Source organism: Papio anubis, chromosome 4 (genome assembly GCF_008728515.1).
Source record: "Papio anubis isolate 15944 chromosome 4, Panubis1.0, whole genome shotgun sequence".
Classification (NCBI taxonomy): domain Eukaryota; kingdom Metazoa; phylum Chordata; class Mammalia; order Primates; family Cercopithecidae; genus Papio; species Papio anubis.
The window spans coordinates 281,408-302,433 of record NC_044979.1 but is presented as its reverse complement, the minus strand read 5'-3'; the positions used below and the strand labels follow the sequence as shown (position 1 = coordinate 302,433).

Here is a 21,026-nt window from a genome sequence, read left to right as displayed (position 1 = left end):
GGCTCGACCAAAGCCTGGGATGTTTTATCAGAAATTCTCCCACTGGAAGGTCCTCAACTTCCATTTTCGTCCCCTCGACCCTGTGCGAACGTCACATGCTCCAGGCCTTCTCTTTCTGCTTCACTCTATTGTCTTGAGAAATCAAGATGCAAACCTGAGTGGAAACAGCGATCGCCTGCGTGTGTCCCTTCTCTCCAGGACCTCGGCTCTTCAGGGCCCAGCGGCCTTGGTTGCTCCCGGTATATTTAATCAGCTGGGGTGTTTTTGTTGTTTTAAATCCAACTTTTATAGTTGTTTTAGCTGAAGGATTTCTCTGATACAAGTTATTCCATCAAGAAAGTAGGGCTCCTTCCATATTCTTTTTTAAGATGCTTTTCTCGTATCACTGGAGCATTTTTCATGACATTATATCCTCAAGAGTATCCATCATTTTGATAGCTATATTTCATACCTGATAGAAAGCTGCCTATGCAGAGGTTATACCAATTTGTTTCAAGCAAGCTTTTTCTCTACATTCTCATCAGTACTGAAGTATTATCTTTTTTTTTTTTTTTTTTTTTTTTTGAGAGGGAGTCTTGCTCTGTCGCCCAGGCTGTAGTGCAGTGGCGCAATCTCAGCTTGCTGCAACCTCTACCTCCCAGGTTCAAGCAATTCTCCTGCCTGAGCCTCCCGAGTGGCAGGGATTACAGGCATGTGCCACCATACGCGGCTAATTTTTGTATTTTTGGTAGAGACGGGGTGTCACCATGTTGGCCAGGCTGATCTCGAACTCCTTACCTCAGGTGATCTGCCCACCTCCACCTTCCAAAAGTGCTGGGATTACAGGCGTGAGCCACTATGCCTGGCCTAAGTATTATCATTTTTTAATACCTTGCCTATTCCATAAAAGAAAAATTCATCCCATTGTTTCAATATACTTTTCTCTGACAGGATATATTTTCACACATTTACTGACAGCCTAATTTTTCTCTGATGTGAATTCTCTCTGTGCCCTTTACCAACCTGGGACCATGTGGTGAGAGACTGGGGAAATAATGTAAGAGAAAATAAGCAAACACATTACTTTTCTCCCTACCTCTCTACCTTGAGCCACTGACAGGTTTTTCCTGTGGCCCCAGCAGGCCAGCCATGGCTCCGGCTCCCGACTGCCCAGCCTCTCCGGCTCAGGGGAAGTGGTGGCTCCTGCTGCGCCAAATCTCTGAGCTGCTCCTGGGCCCTGCTGAAGCTCAGCTCTTCCAACACCTACGGAATTCACTCCCTGTGTCACATCCTTCTGTTTAATGCCCAAATTAGTTTTTGTTTTCGTAACTGGATCTCAAGTCTTATATGATCTATGCCCATTTTTAACTAGGGCTATTTAACTTTGCTTATTAAATTATAAAAACATTTTATGCATTAGGGATAATAAGTCTCTATCATATATTTTACAAATATATTTTCCCAATTGGTTAATTACCTTTACATTTTGTCAAATTTATGGACAATTGTACCTTACAGAAATTTAATTTTTGAGGTACATTCCAGTAATTTTTTTTTCATTTTTATTCTTTTTATTCTTAGAAAGTCCTTTCTTATCACTGAAATAAGCACTTACACTATCTATGCTCTTTTTTTTTTTCATTTTTTTTTAAATCCATTTGGAATATATCTTGGGTATAGTGTGAAGCAGGTATCTGTTTTCCCTCAGATTTCAAGTGGATTTACTAAATGTAGATCTAGTAGTAAAAGTTCCTCTATACTATTTTTCTTCTCTGTATTTCCTTACAACACACAAATGCCAGAACTCATCCACACTCCTATAAAGTGTGGACTCCTACGTTTTTCTCAAAAACTTTTTTACTTTTATTTATCATCAATCCCTTTATGTTTCAGCCTTTCATTTCTTAAATTTTTCTTTTGAAATATTTAATATAATTTATGATTCAATATAATCTACTTGCACACTATATATCAATCTAGTTAACAGGTCCTAGGACCTACCTAACTAGAAAACTACCAATTACTAGATTACCAGCCAGGCACGGTGGCTCACACCTGTAATCCCAGTACTTTGGGAGGCTGAGGTGGGTGGACTGCTTGAGCCCAGGAGTTCAAGACCAGCCTGGGCAACATGGCAAGACTCCATCTCTACATAAAAAAATATAAAAATTAGCTGGGTGTGGTGGTGCACACCTGTAATCCCAGCGACTCGGGAGGCTGAGGTGGAGGGTCACCTGAGCCCAGAAGGTCAAGGCTGCAGTGAACCAAGATCATGACATGGCATTCCAGCCTGGGTGCCAGAGCGAGATCCTGTCTCAAAAGCAGAAGACGTAAAATAAAGAAAAGGGAAGGGAAAGGGAAAGGAAGGGAAGGCAACCAATGACCTGCATCTACTTAGTGGCTCCTCCCTGACACATTCCCAGATGCCCCACTGCCCACAACAATCACTAGACTGAATTTTGTGGTTATCATTTTCTTGTTTTTCAAAATATAATTTTATCTCATATTTATATGAGTCTAAACAACATGCTGTCTAGCTTTATTTCTAGGTTTATAAAAATTGCATTAAACCATATGTACTTTTCTGAGAACCTGAATCAGGTTTAAAAAAAAAAAAAAAAAGCCATGGGGCCAGAAACTAGTTTTGCTACCTCCACAGGAGACCCAAAATATAAGGGTAGCAAAACTGCTGTGAAAACTGTTACCTTTATTACTATTATTATTATTTTTTCTATTTTGAGACAGGGTCTCGCTCTGCCACCCAGGCTGGAGGGCAATGGTGCAGTCACGGCTCAGTGCAGCCTCGACCTGTCAGACTCAAACCATCTCCCACCTCAGCACCCCCCCAGGAGCTGGGACCATAGGTGCGTCTCACTATGTTGCTCAGACCCAGTCTTGAACTCCTGTGCTCAAAGTGCTGGGATTATAGGCATATACCACCATGCCCAGCCACTTTTATTATTAACGATTGATTTTTTCATTTAGTAAATATTTATTGAGTACTTATTAAGGCCATGAACTAAGCCAGGTGATAAGAGATTTTAAACCCACTTTTAAAACTCTTTATTTTTTAGCCAGGCACGGTGGCTCTCGCCTGTAATCCCAGCACTTTGGGAGGCCGAGGCAGGCGGATCACCTGAGGTCGGGAGTTCGAGACCAGCCTGACCAACATGGAGAAACCCTGTCTCTACTAAAAACACAAAATTAGCCAGGCGTGGTGGCAGGCGCCTGTAATCCCAGCTACTCAGGAGGCTGAGGCAGGAGAATCACTTGAACCTGGGAGGCAGAGGTTGCAGTGTGCTGAGATTGCACCACTGCACTTCAGCCTGGGCAACAAGAGTGAAACTCTGTCTCAAAAAAAAAAAAAAAAAAATCTTTATTTTTTTCATTTACTCCTCAGTCATATGTGGGCTTAGTACGATAGACCCTTGACTTGAAAATATATCTTTTATAGATTTCTAAATTTTACAAATTTCTCAATTTACTCCCAGGGTAGCTCCAACTGTCCACCACAAATGTAAGGACAAACATCCAACATCAGCACATGGTACGTAGCAGCTCACACACCTGCTCTACTAACATAAGATATCAACACAAAGAAAAGTGTAGTACAAATTAAGTCATATAGCCCAAAAGACAGTAGTAAAAATGCAACTTAAAACTCGAGTTTTTAAAAGTATGTGAAAGAAAAGTATGCTAAAGCCCTGAACACCTTTGGCTGCTTTCCCAATACACCTACTTTTGCTTAAGGGCCTGAGTCCGACTCTTTTGACGGTGTGAAGCTGAGGCAAAATCCACAAAAATTCCACAAACGGAGGCTCTGGAAGGGGAACTGTTTGTATCTGTATGAGGGAGAAAAACACTATTTTTGCAACACTGCAATATGTCTTCCAAGCAAAAAAATATCCGGAGTAAACAATTATAGGCGTATATAACAATTATAGTCAACAAACGCTTCAACTAACAACAAACATCTTCCATAAGCATTTAAGAGATCTCTCTTGCTTATTTCATCTAAAACTTTCAGGCAACAAAGCAAAATTTACTGATAATCTATTGTATGTATCACTCACACTATTAAAGAGTTTTAGAAATACTTAAAAATGCACAAAAGATGCAGTTCTAGGCCCATTCTGCAAAAAAACCCAAAGATTATCTTTTAGTAAGGGAAGTGGAACAAGGGCATACAAAATTGCTAAAAAACAGAAACAAGTGCAAATTTATATTGAATCAATTACTTAATATGTCAAAGGGCACAAAACAAAAGAGAATGCAGGCATGAGCTTCCTCAGAAGAATTTCTAAAATTTCTAAAGATGTGACTAGATTATCAAATTGTCAGGCTGATGGGAAAGGTTCATATTATGTAAGAATGAACAACTTGGCCAGGTGTGATGGCTCATGCCTGTAATCCCAGCCCTTTGGGAGGCTGAGGCAGGCAGATCACTTGAGGGCTGGAGTTCCAGACCAGCCTGGCCAATGTGGCAAAACCCCATCTCTACTAAAAATACAAAAATTAGCCAGGTGTGGTGGCGGGTGCCTGTAGTCCCAGCTGCTTGGGAGGCTGAAGCAGAAGAATCGCTTGAATCCAGGAAATGGAGGTTGCAGTGAGCAGAGACTGCCACTCCTTTAAGCAACTTCCATGTTTAGCTTGTTTAATCTTCACAATAACCCTAAAGAAAGTCTGAGGCTCATTTCACAGTTAAGGAAAATGAGGCACAGAGAGGTTAAGTAACTGCCCAAGATCACACAGCTAGTCAGTTATCTGAAACCCTGGGGTCAGCACGGCTCCGTGATTCCTGCTTCAGCACAGACCACGACATCAGTGCTGTGCTAGCCTTTACGACCGTCCACCGGTGCCAGCTCAGCATGAAACAGGGCCAAGAAAGCAGCTCCAGCTTTGTCTATGGCAGTGAATAACTCCTTCAAATAAGAAATACGCCAAAAATAATCTCTTATATTGAGAGCTGTAAATTCTAATCTTGTAAATGAGGCTAATGAAGAAATAACACTAAGCATAAATGTAGAAAATGAGTAACAAAAGAAGGTTATTCATAGATCTGCTAAGAAAACCAGTAATGTTAAGAATAAAATCCTGTTCACTTCTCAGCAACTCCAGAGCAGACAAGCTTTAATGCTGTCAGGAAATCCTGTGTGTTGGTGGCACACAGACCCTCCCTGTGTGCAGCGCTACTCCACGGGCAACTGAGGGAAACAGTCCCTGAGCCTCAGCCAGGCAATAGGGCTGAAGAAGGGGCAGATCCTTACCTCTACCAGGACAGGTGCCCTTTTGCTATAAGTTTAAAGAATGCTCTATCAGCACTGCCCAGCTGAGTTCTGCCCTCTCTGTAGCAGGCACAAAATGTGAGACAAAGAATCATTCTGCAAAACCTTCATTTGTATTAGTGCATCATATTAATTACTAACTATAATTAGCTGCATTACTGAATATTTTACTAATAAAGTAGTATGTCATCAAATAATATTTTAACATTATCCTATTTTACCCTCAGTGCCCATGTTTTATCAGAAAGTCATAGTTGTCCTTTAAAGCGATTTGAAACGTTAATTCCTACTCTTACAAGTAACATTATATCCTGATGCTAAGAATTTGGAGAAAAAATACATTTCTAAATTTAATTTAAAAAGGTCCTTGTAGGAAAAAAGAATGAATCAAGAGCATGCTTCGTGTCAGGCTCAGTTTGACTGTGTCCCAAGACTTGACAGGCACCTCAAACCCTCAGTCACCACGTGCCTCATGAAGGCACTCACTGGCGGACACTGCCACACCCCCAGGGAAAACCATGATGATTCCTCTGTGGAAACTCAATGAGCACATCATCAGGAAAAATAAGAGCATGTGCTCACAGATGGATAAAACGCTGGTTGCAAAGAAAAAGCAAGCCAGGCTGCCCACTGAGGAGGGCCACAGTATCCTCAGCTCCCTCTGGAGAACAGGAGCATCAGTGCTCACTGAGTGGGGCCACAGCGCCCTCAGCTAACCTAAGGCCTGGGCGCTGAGCAGAATAGTGATGTGCAACTTCTCTGTGTAAGAGAATTCTTGATGTGCTCGTGCTCAAGTCTTCAGGGGGCCTCCTATGTGGTAGCTGCAAGGGCACAGCACCACCAGCATGCGGAAGATGTTACTTCTCTGCCCACCTTATTCGAGCAGGCCTGTGTGTGATGGCATCTGTGAGGGCTCAGTACACACAGCCCTAAGAGCATGGACACCATCAGTAGCATTGATTTGTTTACCTGTCCTGGGCTCCTTTTCAAATTCTGTTCTACCTTGCTTCTGAAACAGTTTCAAAGATAACTCGCCAATCCTTTCATTTTCTGCATTAATAGCTCTTTGAATTTCTTGTATTTCCTTTTTTTGAGCTAGAGGAAGTTCTTCCATTTTTTCTCTTGACTCAGGTTCATTACTGCTTTCATCATCATCACTATCACAAACCTCAAAGTCATCTTCGTAGTCCTGCAAACAATAACAATCTTTTGGAACGCTTTAAGACAAATTGACTTTACGTTATCACTCATACTGAACAAAACATGACAGCTTATAACTTAAGACAGACAATGTCCTTATTATAGCTAAGATATTTATAGTTCCCTGACTTTAATGTTTTTGAAGATACATCTATACAAACTGCTACCTTTATTTCTCTAAAAATAAATCACACAATACAGAACCATACACAGAAGACCTATCAATTACCACCACGTGCAAACACGTGCACTGAGAACGTGAAAGTGTACGTATTCTTACAGATACCTACATACACACTTTTTATGCAGTGCACTTAAATATGAGTTAAATTATAAAATCATTTAATTACATCACATTGGTAAGTATTGGTAGAAGTATAGCAAGCATTTTATAGGTAATAGCTTGACCTAAATCAAACCTAGATAGATACTGAGTATTAGGATTAATAAAAAGAATAAAAAGGGCATCAAATTTACTATATATAAGCTGATGTTTAAGAATAAATGATTTTTAAGCTAAGGAAAGTTTTAACTTTTATACATACTTCAAAATCATCTTCACAACTGGCTGTATATGCATCAGCTCTAGCATGTTCTAAATCAGTTTCTTCCTTTTCAATTTCCTAGAGGTAAAAATCAAACATGAAACCAAAAAATTCAATCATAAACTTGAATATTGCAAATAGGCTGGGAAAACATATGTTTTCTGAGATTCATTTGATGTTGCTAATTTGAAACTCTAAGTATTTTTAAAACTAACATAATGTTAAATTCCTTTAAGAAATACCCTTGCTAACTTATAGGTAGGACCAAAAACAGAATACAGTAAACATTCTTTTCAGGAAACCTCTGTAATTCTGGTGGCTGTAGTTCTGTAATTCTGTAATTCTGGTGGCTAAAATTTGTTTAAGTGTTTTACAAATAAACTTCAAACGTGCAGCAATCCATTTCTTCTCCTTGAACATATTCCCCGCTGAATAGTGCTCAGCTGATCTACACCATTAAAGACAGAGAAATAGGCCAGGCACTGTGGCTCACACCTTTAATCCCAGCACTTTGGGAGGTCAAGGCAGGCAGATTACTTGCACTCAAGAGTTGGAGACCAGCGTGGGCAACATGGCGAAACCTCATCTCTACCAAAAGTACAAACAATTAGCTGGGCATGGTGGTGTGCACCTATGGTCCCAGCTACTCCGGAGGCGGAGGTGAGAGGACTGCTTGAGCCGGGGGGGCAGAGGCTGTAGTGAGCCAAGATCGCGCCACTGCACAATCCAGAAGAAATTACAAGGCATACTAGAAAGCAGAAAATACAGTTTGAAGAGACAGAGCAAGCACCAGTTCCGGACATGGCAGGGATGTTGGAACTGTCGGAACAGGAGCTTAAAACAACCATGAGTAACTTCCTAAGAGCTCTAAGAGATAAAGTTCATAGCATGCAAGCAGAGAGATGGAAAGCCTAAGAACAACCAGAACGGAAAGTTCAAGGTCAAAAACAACAGAAACAGAAGTGAAGAACGACTCTGATGGGCTCACTAGTAAACTGGACACAGCTGAAGAAAAAAGGCTCTGTGCTTAATGATACCTCAACAGAAACCCCCAAAACTCAATAGCAAAGAGAACAAAAAGCGGGAAGGAAAAAAAAAACAAAAAAAACCAGAACAAAATATCCAAGAACTGTGGGACAACTGCAAAAGGTATTCACGTGTGTAATGGGGATGGCAAAAGAAGAGAGAAAGGAACAGAATATTTGATAGAATAATGACTGAGAATTTCTCCAAATTGATGTTAGACACCAAACCACACATCCAGGAAGCTCATAGAACACCAACATCAATGTCAAAAAATCTACACTTAGGCATATTCTATCAAAACTACAGAAAATCACAGATAAGGACAAAATCCTAAAAGAAGCCAGATGGGGGGAAAAACAACTTTACTGAGGAACATAGATAAAAATTACAGGCCGGGCATGGCGGCTCACACCTATAATCCCTGCACTTTGGGAGGCTGAGGCAGGAAGATCTTCTGAGGTCAGGAGTTTGAGACTAGCCTAACCAACATGGTGAAACCCCATCTCTACAAAAACACAAAAATCAGCTGGGCACGGTAGTGCTCGCCTATAATCCCAGCTACTCAGAAGGCTGAAGCAGGAGAATCACTTGAACCTGGGAGGCAGAGGTTGCAGTGAGCTGAAATCACACCACTGCACTACAGCCTAGGCAACAAGAGTGAAACTCCATCTCAAAAAAAAAAAGGATTACATTCAACTTCTCAGATATCATGAAGCAAGAAGACAGCATAGAGAAATGTTTAAAGTACTGAGAGAAAAATATTCACCAGCCCAAAATTACACATATACTCTACAAAATTATCCTTCCAAAGTGAAGGAGAAATAAAGACTTTCAAACAAAATTGAGGGAATTTGTTGCCAGTAGACCTGTCTTGCAAGCAACATAAAAAGAAGTTCTTCAGAAAGAAGGTGTATTAGTCCGTTTTCACGCTGCTGATAAAGACACACCCGAGACTGGGAAGAAAAAGAGGTTTAATTGGACTTCCAGTTCCACATGGCTGGGGAGGCCCCAGAATCATGGCAGGAGGCAAAAGGCACTTCTTACATGGCGGCAGCAAGAGAAAATGAGGAAGAGGCAAAAGTGGAAACCCCTGATAAACCCATCATATCTCATGAAACTTATTCACTATCACAAGAATAGCACGGGAAAGACCAGGCCCCATGATTCAATTACCTCCCCTGGGTCCCTCCCACAACATGTGGGAATTCTGGGAGATACAATTCAAGCTGAGATTTCGGTGGGGACACAGTCAAACCACATCAGAAAGAAAATAATATAGGTCAGAAACGTGGGTCAACATAAAAAAAAGAAAAGTATGGAAGAAAAAATAAATAATGGGAAACAACTTTTCCTTTTCTATTTCTTAATTGATCTAAACAGTTTGTTCAGAATAATAGTAACAAAAATGCATTCAATTACATATGCTTAGGTATTTATTCGTGTGTGTGTGTGTGTGTTTGTGTATGCATACGTATAGTTAGCCCTCCTTATCTGTGGGTTCTACATCCACGGATTCAACCAACCACAAACCAAAAATATTTGGAAAAATAAAAATAAAAAATAATACAAATTTTAAAATACAGTATAACAACTATTTACATAGCATTTACATAGTATTAGGTTTTATAAGCAATCTAGAGATGACTTAAAGTACATGGAAGAACATGCATAGGTTATATGCAAATCCTATGCCATTTTATTTAAGGAACTTGAGCGTTTACAGATTTTAGTATCCACAGGGGGTCCAAGAACCAACCCTGTGCCAATACCAGGGGATAACATGCTTATGTCGGCTTATACACAAGTAAAATGAATGACAGCAAGGATACAAGGAATGGGAGTGGTACAGTCTTATTTAAAAGTGGACTTGGATTGATTGTAAATGTATTAAAACCACTTTAAAAAGTTAAAAAAAAAACCTTTAACTGATATGCTAAGACAGTAGAGAAAACAGAATCATAAAATGTTCCATTAAAACCACAAAAGGCAAAAAAGAATGAAAGACAAAACCAGGAACAAATAACAAGGGCAACAAATAAAAAATAGTGACAAATATGGTAGACGCTAATCCAATATTTCAATAATCACTTTGAACATCAATGATCTACATGTACCAATCAGAAGACAGAGATTGTCAGAGAGGATCAAAAAACAAGATCCATCTACTTATTGTCTTCAAGAAACCCAAATGAAGAAAAATATACCATGCTCACGCTAATCAAAAGAAAGCAAAAGTTATTATATTAATTTCTGACACAGCAGACTTCAAAGTAAAGAGAGTCAACATGAATAAAGAAGGGCATTACGCAATGATAAAGATGCCAATTTTATGTCTTTAATGAAATACATAACAATCCTTAATATGTATGTGCCTAACAACAGAGTGTCAAACTATTTATGTCAAAAACTAATAGAACTGCAAGAAGAAATAGATGAATCCACTATTATAGCTGGAGACTTCAACATCTCCCTATCAGAAATGGACAGATCCAACAGGCAGAAAATGAGTAAGAATATAGCTGAACTCCACGGCACCATCAGTGAACTGGGTATACGGGGCAGCTTTAGACTGCTTCACCCAACAGCAGCAGAATACACATTCTTATCAAGCTCGCATATAACACTCACCATGATAGCCCACATTCTGGGCCATAAAACACATCTTAACAAATATAAAAGAACAGAAATTATACATCTGCTCTCAGAGCACAATGGAATCACATTAGAAACCAGTAACAGGAAAATAACTGGAAAATTCCACAATATGTGAAGATTAAACAACATATTTCTAAATAACACAGAGGCTCCAAAACACATCTCAGAAATGTAAAAGCATTTTGAACTAAATAAAAATGAAAACAAACTTATCGGAATTTATGGAATGCAAACAAAAGCAGTGCTTAGAGGGCAATTTATAGTGTTGAATGCATATATTAGAAAACAAGAGGCCGGGCGCGGTGGCTCAAGCCTGTAATCCCAGCACTTTGGGAGGCCGAGGCGGGTGGATCACGAGGTCAGGAGATCGAGACCATCCTGGCTGACACGGTGAAACCCCGTCTCTACTAAAAAATACAAAAAACTAGCCGGGCGAGGTGGCAGGCGCCTGTAGTCCCAGCTACTCGGGAGGCTGAGGCAGGAGAATGGCGGGAACCCGGGAGGCGGAGCTTGCAGTGAGCTGAGATCTGGCCACTGCACTCCAGCCTGGGCGACAGAGCGAGACTCTGTCTCAAAAAAAAAAAAAGAAAAGAAGAAAGATCTAAAATCAATCATCTAAGTTTCGAGCTTGGATTAACTAGAAAAATAAGAGCAAATTAAATCTGAAGTAAGCAGAAAAAAGAAATATTAGAGCAGAAATCAATAAAATTAAAAATAGGAAATCAACAGAGAAAAATCAATGAAATCAAAAGTTGGCTTTTTTGAAAATATTGATAAATCAGTACACTTTCAGGCCAAGCTAACTAAGGGAAAAAGAGGGCAGACCCAAATTATTAGCATCAGAAAAGTAAGAGGGGACATCACTGCAGATCCCATGACGTTAAAAGGATAATCCAGTAATACCACGAACAACTCTATGCCCATAAATCTGATGACCTAGTAAAATGGGCCAGTTTCATGAAAGACACAGTTGCTAAAACTCACACTAGAAGAAACAGAGAATTTAATAGGCCTATACCTCTTAAAGAAATCGAGTCAATAATAACCTTCTAAAAAAGAAAACACAAGGCCCAGCCAGTGCTAGAAAGCACTAGCACTGGTGAATTCTACCAAACATTTAATAAAGAAATTATACAATTCTTACCTGGGCACAGTGGTTCACACCTGTAATCCCAGCACTTTGGGAGGCCAAGGCAGTCAGATCTGAGATGGGTGAATCACCTGAGGTCAGGAGTTTGAGACTAGCCTGGCCAACATGCTGAAACCCCGTCTCTACTAAAAATACAAAAATTACCTGGGTGTGGTGGCAGGCACCTGCAGTCCCAGCTACTCAGGAGGCTGAGTCAGGAGGATCGCTTGCACCCGGGAGACAGAGGTTGCAGCGAGCCAAGATCACAGCACTGCACTTTAGCCTGGGAGACAGAGCAAGACTCTGTCTCAAAAAAAAAAAAAAAAAACAGAAATTACACAATTCTTTACACTCTCTTTCAGGGGACAGAGGCAGAAAGAATACTTCCTTAATCATTGTATGAGGCCAGTATGATCCAGATAAAGATATTACAAGAAAAAAAAAAACAAACTACAGAACAATATCATTCATGAATACAGATGCAAAAATCTGCAACAAAATTGTACCAAATCGAAGCTAACAATATATACAAAGAATCACACAGGGCCAGGCACAGTGGCTCACACCTGTAATCCCAGCACTTTGGGAGGCCAAGGCAGTAAGATCACTTGAGCCCAGGAGTTCAAGACCAGCCTGGGTGAGATCTTAAGACCCTGCCTCTACAAAAAATTTAAAAACTAGCTGGGCATGGCGGCTCATGCCTGTAGTTCCAGCTACTCAGGAGGCTGAGGTGGTAAGATTGCTTGAGCATGAGAGGTTGAGGCTACAATGAGCCGTGATCACCCTACTGCACTTGAGTCTGAGCGACAGAGTAACACCCTGCCTCAAAAAAATAAAAGATAAAAAATAAAAAGAATCACACGCCACAATCAGCTGGCATTTATCCCAAGTATGCAAGCCTGCTTCGACATTCAAGGATCAATTAATGTAACCCATCAAATCAACAGGCTAAAAGAGAAAAATCATGAGATCATATCCATAAATGGAGAAAAAACATTTGACAAAATCCAACAACCATTAATGATAAAACTCTTAGTAAACTAGGAATAGAGAGAAATTTCCTCAACTTGATAAAGAACATCTACAAAAAAAATACAGCTAATATCATACCTAAGTGAGAAACTCAAAGTTTTCCCACTACGATTGAAAACAAAAGAATATATCATCTCATCACTCCTTGTCAGCATCATGCTGGAAGTTCTAACTAATGAAATAAGAAAAGGAAATAAAAAGTATACTGATTGGGAAGGAAGAAATTAAAATTTCTTCACAGATAATATGATAGTCTGTGCAGAAAATCTGAAAGAACTGAACAACAATAACAAAAAAACCAACTGGAAATAATAAGCAAGGTCACAGAACACAGGGTGAGTACACAAAAGTCAATTTCTTTCCTATATACCAGCAAGGAACAAGTAGAATCTGAAATTAAAAACACATTATTACTTATATTAGCACCCTCAAAACTCAAATAGATATCAATCTAACAAAACAAGTACAAGATCTCTATGAGGAAAACTATATAGCTCTGCTAAGCAAAACAAAGAACTAAATAAAGGGAGAGATATTCCATGTTCACAAATAAGGCTCAAATCTGTCAAGATGTCAGTTTTTCCCACCTTGACCTATAGCATGCAATCTCAATCGAAGTTTCAGAATTGTATGAATATTGACAAAAAAGCTCTAAAGTTACATGTCGAGGCGGAAGATCCAGAATAACCAACACGACATTGAAGGAGAACAAAGCTGGAGAACTGACATGACCTGATGTCAAGACCCACTACAAAGCTACAGCAATCAAGACAGTGTGTACTGGCGAAAAGACTGGACAAATAGATGAACGCAACAGAACAAAAGCCCAGAAGTAGACCCACATAAATATGTCAACTGATGTTTGAAAAGGGAGCAACAGCAATACAGTACAATGAATGAAAGACAGTCTCTACAAAAAATGGTTCTGGAACAAATAAACAGTCACACGATAACTAGACAAAGACCTTACACCCTTCAAGAAAACACACTCAAAACAGATCACAGGCCGGGCGCGGTGGCTCAAGCCTGTAATCCCAGCACTTTGGGAGGCCGAGACGGGCGGATCACGAGGTCAGGAGATCAAGACCATCCGGGCTAACACGGTGAAACCCCGTCTCTACTAAAAATACAAAAAATTAGCCGGGCGTGGTGGCGGGCGCCTGTAGTCCCAGCTACTCCGGAGGCTGAGGCAGGAGAATGGCGTAAACCCAGGAGGCGGAGCTTGCAGTGAGCTGAGATCCGGCCACAGCACTCCAGCCTGGGTGACAGAGCGAGACTCCGTCTCAAAAAAAAAAAACAGATCACAGACTTAAGTGTAAAATGCGAAACTATAAACTCTTAGGAAATAGCACAGGACAAATCTAGATGACTTTTGGTATGGAGATGACTTTTTAGATACAACATCAAAAGCATAATCTATGAAAGAAAAAATTGATAAGCTGGACTTCATTAAAATTAAAAACTTCTGTAAGAGACAATGTCAACATGAAGAGAAGACAAGTCACAGACTGACAGAAAATATTTGCAAAAGACAACTGATAAAGGAGTGTTATCCAAAATACATACAGAACTCCTAAAACTCAACAATTTAAAAAATGGGTTGAAGACCTTAACAGACATCCCACTAAACAAGATATACAGATGGCAAACAAATATACGAAAAGATGCTCCACATCATACGTCACCAGGAAAATGTAAATTAAAAGGACGGTGAGATACCACTACCCACCTAACCAGAACACCCACAACACCAGACGCAGGGGAGGATGTGGAGCTACAGGAACTCTCACTCATTGCTGGAGAAAGTAAAATCCTACGGCCACTGTGGAGGACAGCTTGGCAATTTACTAACAAAACTAAACATACTCTTATCATATGATCCAGCAATCACACTCCTTGGTAGTTACCCAATAGAGTTGGAAACATGTTCACACAAAAACCTGCACACAGATGTTTACAGCAGATTTATTCATACTTGCCAAAACCTGGAAGCAACCAAGATGTCCTCCAGTTAGTGAGTGGGTAGCCTGCAGTATATCCCTACAATGGATATTATTCAGCACTAGGAGAAATGAGTTATTAAGCCTTGAAGAGACACAGACGGACCTTAAAATGCATATCGCTAAGTGAAAGAAGTCAATCTGGAAAAGGTCACAAACAGTATGATTCCAATCACAGACAATCTGCAACTTACAATGATTCAACGTATGATTTTTTTTTTACTTTACAATGGTGCGAAAGTAAAACGCACTGAGTGGAAACTGTACTTTGAATTTTGTTTTTTTCCTGGACTAGCGACATGCAGTATGATATGCAGAAGGATATGTGGTAGGATACGCACCATGATATACGGTGTGACATGCAGTACAATATGCGGTACAATACGTGTTAGGCTATGCACTATGATATATGGTATGATATACGGTGTGACATGCGGTACAATATGCGGTACAATACGTGTTAGGCTATGCACTATGATATATGGTATGATATACGGTGTGACATGCAGTACAATATGCGGTACGATATGTACTATGATATACGGTATATACGGTATGATATATGGTGTGACATGCGGTACAATATGCGGTACAATATGCGGAAGGATATGCACTATGATATATGGTATGATATACGGTGTGACACGCAGTACGATATGCAGTAGTATATGCACTGTGATATACGGTACGATGTGTGGTGTGACATGCAGTACAATATGTGGTACGATATGTGGTAGGATATGCACTATGATATACGGTATGCTATACGGTGTGACATGCGGTACAATATGCGGTACAATACGTGGTAGGATATGCACTATGATATATGGTATGATATACAGTGTGACATGTGGTACAATATGCGGTACGATATGTGGTAGGATATGCACTATGATATACGGTATGCTATGTGGTAGGATACGCACTATGATATACGGTATGATATATGGTGTGACATGTGGTACAATATGCGGAAGGATATGCACTATGATATACGGTATGATATACAGCATGACACAGTAGTACAATATGCAGTAGGATATGCACTGTGATATACGGTACGATATGCGGTGTGACATGTAGTACAATATGCGGTATCATATGCAGTAGGATATGCACTATGATATACGGTATGATATACGGTGTGACATGCAGTACAATATATGGTACAATATGCAGTAGGCTATGCACTGTGATATACAGTACGATATGTGGTGTGACATGCAGTACAATATGCGGTACAATATACGGTAGGATAGGCACCATGATATACGGTGTGACATACGGTACAATATGCGGTATGATTATGCAGTAGGATATGCACTGTGATATACGGTACGATATGTGGTGTGACATGCAGTACAATATGCGGTATGACATGTGGTACGATACTGTTATGATGCTGGCAGCAGCAGCAGCCACACCTCCCAGGCAGCCACGTGACCAAGAGGCTGAACAACCAACACTCTACAGTGTGCTGCAGTCAATACATTATATGAGATATTAAACACCTTATTACAAAATAGGTTTTGTGTCAAATGATTTTGCCAACTGTAAGATAAGTGTTTGGAGCACATTTAAGGTAGGCTGGGCTAAGCTTCGGTAGTTTAGGCATATTAAATGCATTTTCAAATCACGATACTTTCAACTTACTATGGGTTTACTGGGATGCAACCCTGTCATACGTTGAGGAGTGGCTGTATAAGACACTCCGGAAAGGGCAAAGCTATACAGACACAGACAAGATCAGTGATTACCACGAATAAGGGGGGAGGGAGGGATGAACAGTCAGAGCACAGGGGTTTTTAGGGCAGTGCAACCACTCTGCATGATGCCCTGTGGCGGATCCACATCACGGTCCATTTGCCCAAACCCACAGAATGTTTAAGGCCAAGAGCGAACCCTAACATAAATCTTGGACTTCGATGATAATGACACATCGATGTAGGCTTCATTCTGCCAGGGTATGTTGATAATGGGGGAGGTTATTCATGTGTGGGGGCGAGGGAGTATATGGGAAATCTTTGTATCTTCCTGTCAATATTTTTTTTTTTGAGATGGAGTTTTGCTCTTGTTGCCCAGGCCTGAGTACAACAGCTCAATCTCAGCTCACTGCAACCTCCACCTCCTGGGTTCAAGCAATTCTCCTGCCTCAGCCTCCCGAGTAGCTGGGATTACAGGTGCCCGCCACCACGCCCCGCTAATTTTGTATTTTTAGTAGAGATGGGGTTTCGCCATGTTGGCCAGGTTGGTCTCGAACTTCTGACCTCAGGTGATCTGCCCACCTCGGCCTCCCAAAGTACTGGGATTACAGGGGTGAGCCTACGCCTAGCCCCTTCCTCTCAATTTTGATGGAAACATAAAACTGCTCTAAAAAAAAATAAAGTCTTAGCCAGGAGTAGTGTCTTATGCCTATGGTCCCAACTACTCGAAAGGCTGAGTCAGGAGAATCACTTGAGCCCAAGAGTCTGAGGCTGCATTTAGCTATGATCATGCCCAGCCTGGGCAACAGAGCGACCCCCTGTCTCACAATAAATATAAAATAAAAAATAATAAAGTCTTATAAAAAATAAATAAGGTCCTCTTGGCACATTATCATATAAAGTCATTGTACATTATATTAAATAATATATACATTTATTGTATCAATAAATACAACACTTGCTGACAAAAAGAACAAAAACAGGAACTTTAAATGAAAACTAATAGCATCACATTTCTTATTCTTGCTCAACTCAGCAGACCCAGTGGCTCTTAGTCATGTCCTATGTCTGGCCAGGATTTTGAAACTACAGTTCATCCACTCTGCAAACACTCACAACACACTTAGTGTGGGCCAGGTACTCAGCCAGGTGAGGAGACAGTGGGGAATGGAGCAGACACCGTCACTTCTGTGCAGAGCTAGAACCACACTGGGGGACACACCCCTGAGAAGGAACAAGAAACCCCCATTACCAGGAGTTCACCCGCCCCAGGAAAGCCCCACGTGCTCTCCATCAAGCTCTGCACTACGTCCTTCAGAGGCCCCGTCCGCAATTCTTCCCTCATATGAGGATACTTACAATTCCTTGATCTCTCCGGTTTTGCATATATATTCTGAAAATTATTTATAACCTTGTATAATTCTCAGCAACCATGGCCTGGATCATGTCTTTTGTGATTTCTCTATTAGGTGTCTTCAAATCTCCTCACTTTCTTCAATTTACACAGAACAATAATGAGAAGGCTGTCTGTTCATTCACCCTAAACCTCTTCCCTCCAATTTCTTTGCAAAATCCTCTCCTCTTCCAGAAAGAAAGAGGCTCGAGTACCTGACGGTGTGCACACAACCCAGTTACATTCCTTGACCCCCACAACCCAGATGGCTTTCAACAAGACCAAGGACTTCAAACAACTCCAAGTGTGAATTTCATATGAAAATCTCATCTGTCCCTTCATGCTCATGTTCTGCTATCTGAAAGGGACAATAATTACACTAGTAAAATGCTGACAGGAAAGCAAGGAAATGTGAGTGGAAGTCTGTGCTGGGACAGGATTGCAAAACTATAAGACGAAGTACTCTCCTTACCACAGTTTCCTCGCCTCCTGGCCTCTGGTCCAGCTTCCACCACACGGAAGAACCTTCCTCATGGCCATGCTAATGGAGAGAGAACAGCCCCATCAGCCAGGACACAGGTGAGATTCCAGGAGCCACGCAGCTCCCCGCAGAGCCCACCGGCCCTCAGCAGACAGGACACAGGTGAGATTCCAGGAGCCAAGACGCCACACAGCTCCCCACAGAGCCCACCGGCCCTCAGCAGCAGGACACAGGTGAGATTCCAGGAGACAAGACGCCACACAGCTCCCCACAGAGCCCACCGGCCCTCAGCAGCAGGACACAGGTGAGATTCCACAGGTGCACAGACTGCGAAACTCACGCTCTGGGATGCGGGTCCCAGTCTGGGGCTGACAAACTGTGTGACTTAGAGCTTAGAGCAAGTATCTTCAACCCTCTGTGCCTCAGCTTTCTCTTCTGAAAAATCAGAATTACAGCATCTGCTTCACAGCAGCAGTGAGAGGACCGGATAAAAGGACACACAAGAAGCCCGGATCCCTGTGTGTGATGAAGAAAACACCTTGCAAATGTCACCTTTGTCAACGATGCTAGGAAGATCTATGCACTTAGAAGTCACTACTCAGGGCCGGGCGCGGTGGCTCACGCCTGTAATCCCAGCACTTTGGGAGGCCGAGGCGGGCGGATCACAAGGTCAGGAGATCGAGACCACGGTGAAACCCCGTCTCTACTAAAAATACAAAAAATTAGCCGGGCGCGGTAGTGGGCGCCTGTAGTCCCAGCTACTCAGGAGGCTGAGGCAGGAGAATGGCGTGAACCCGGGAGGCGGAGTTTGCAGTGAGCCGAGGTCGCGCCACTGCACTCCAGCCTGGGGGACACAGCGAGACTCCGTCTCCAAAAAAAAAAGAAGTCACTACTCAGGCCAGGCGTGGTGGCTCACGCCTATAGTCCCAGCACTCTGGGAGGCTGAGGAGGGTAGATCACCTGAGGTCAGGAGTTTGAGACCAGCCCGGCCAACATGGTGAAATCCCGTCTCTACTAAAAATAAAAAAAATCAGCCAGGCAGGGTGGCAGGTACCTGCAATCCCAGCTACTTGGGAGGCTGAGGCAGGAGAATCTCTTGAACCCAGGAGGCAGAGGTTGTGGTGAGCTGAGATCACACCACTGCACTCCAGCCTGGGTGACAAGAGCGAAACTCAGTCTCAAAAAAAAAAAAACAAGTGACTACCCAAAACTAGGCAGTGCCTAAAACTGGTGACAATATAATGTATTATTCATGAAGAAAACAGAAAAAGAACTTTCCATATGTCCAGAAAACTATTCTGGCACATAGCAGGCACTCCATAAATGCTAAAGAATTGAATCAAGATAAATTCAGTGTTGCTGCTGTAAAATGTGGATCTAATCAGAGCCAAAACAAGCTGTTAAATACGTTCACAATGAACTGAAATTTTTCTAGAAAAAAACACATCATATATTTTACTCCTCTGGAAAAGAAAAAAAAAAGAATGTAAAATATCCCATTGGTTACCTCATTGATAATTTTTATACTGATTATAGGTTGCACAGATACTATTTTAGATTTATTGGATTATATAAGATGTTATGAAATTAATTTCATGTTTCTTTTGTATGTTTATAAGAAAACGTAAAATTATAGGCCAGGTGTGGTGGCTCGCACCTGTAATCCCAGTACTTTAGGAGGCTGAGGCAGGAGGATCACCTGAGCCCAGAAGTGCGAGACCAGTCTGGGCAACACAGCAAGACCCCACCTCTATTTTTTTTTTTTTTTTTTTTTTGAGACAGAGTCTCGCTCCATGGCCCAGGCTGGAGTGCAGTGATGCGATCTCGGCTCACTGCAATTTCCACCTCCCGGGTTCAAGCAATTCTCCTGCCTCAGCCTCCCAAGTAGCTGGGATTACAGGAGTCCACCACCACGCCTGGCTAATTTTTGTATTTTTAGTAGAGATGGAGTTTCACCATGTTGGTCAGGCTGGTCTCAAACTCCTGACCTCAGGTGATGCCCCTGCCTTGGCCTCCCAAAGGGCTGGGGTTACAGGCCCGAGCCACCACACCTGGCCTTTTTAAAATCTTTTGTTGTTGTTGTTTTTATACAGATGAGGAATTCCTATGCTGCCCAGGCTGGTCTCGAACATCTGGTATATTTTTTTAAATAAAAATAAAAAATAAAATTTAAAATTATAAATGTGGCTCACGTTATAATTCTAGTTAACAACGCCAACCTGGAGCTTAGAGAAAAAATTGGGAAACATGAAAAAAAAAGGAAAATAAATCTATATGTTTTCATCCAATAATTCCACAATTCCACTTCAAGAAATGTATCCACAAAAATAACACAGTAGATCTATAACATCCAAACTGGAGGGATTTCCACAATGAACTAGGAAGAACAGGAGGGCTGTGTGTGTGTGTGCGCATAAATGTTTAAAACTGGCTTCCAAATTCCCAAATATACATACCAAGATATGATTATAAAAGATTATATGAGAAATATTTGTAGGTCTTTTTTTTTCTGTGGTAAATGTGTGGCTATAGCCAGATAATAAGCAATCCCACCACCACCACCACCAAAATTAAATAAATAAAACATCTGCGTCAAAA

At 41.2% G+C, this 21,026-nt stretch overlaps 1 protein-coding gene across 7 annotated transcripts in view; it reads right to left on the bottom strand.

The window, feature by feature from the left end:
* WDR60 (WD repeat domain 60) overlaps positions 1 to 21,026 on the bottom strand; it is an 80,674-nt gene that overhangs the window by 40,023 nt on the left and 19,625 nt on the right. For 5 of the 7 annotated variants that reach the window (XM_021936496.2, XM_031664967.1, XM_031664966.1 and 2 more), the window contains 4 exons: positions 18,420 to 18,488; positions 7,010 to 7,087; positions 6,234 to 6,453; positions 3,719 to 3,821 (listed from right to left, as the gene is read on the bottom strand). In XM_021936496.2, coding sequence (XP_021792188.2) covers positions 3,719 to 3,821; positions 6,234 to 6,453; positions 7,010 to 7,087; positions 18,420 to 18,488 — 470 coding nt within the window. Of the gene's footprint in view, positions 1 to 154; positions 551 to 1,075; positions 2,077 to 3,718; positions 3,822 to 6,233; positions 6,454 to 7,009; positions 7,088 to 18,419; positions 18,489 to 21,026 lie in introns of those variants that run through there. The other 2 variants (XM_021936495.2, XM_021936494.2) reach the window with 2 other exon arrangements.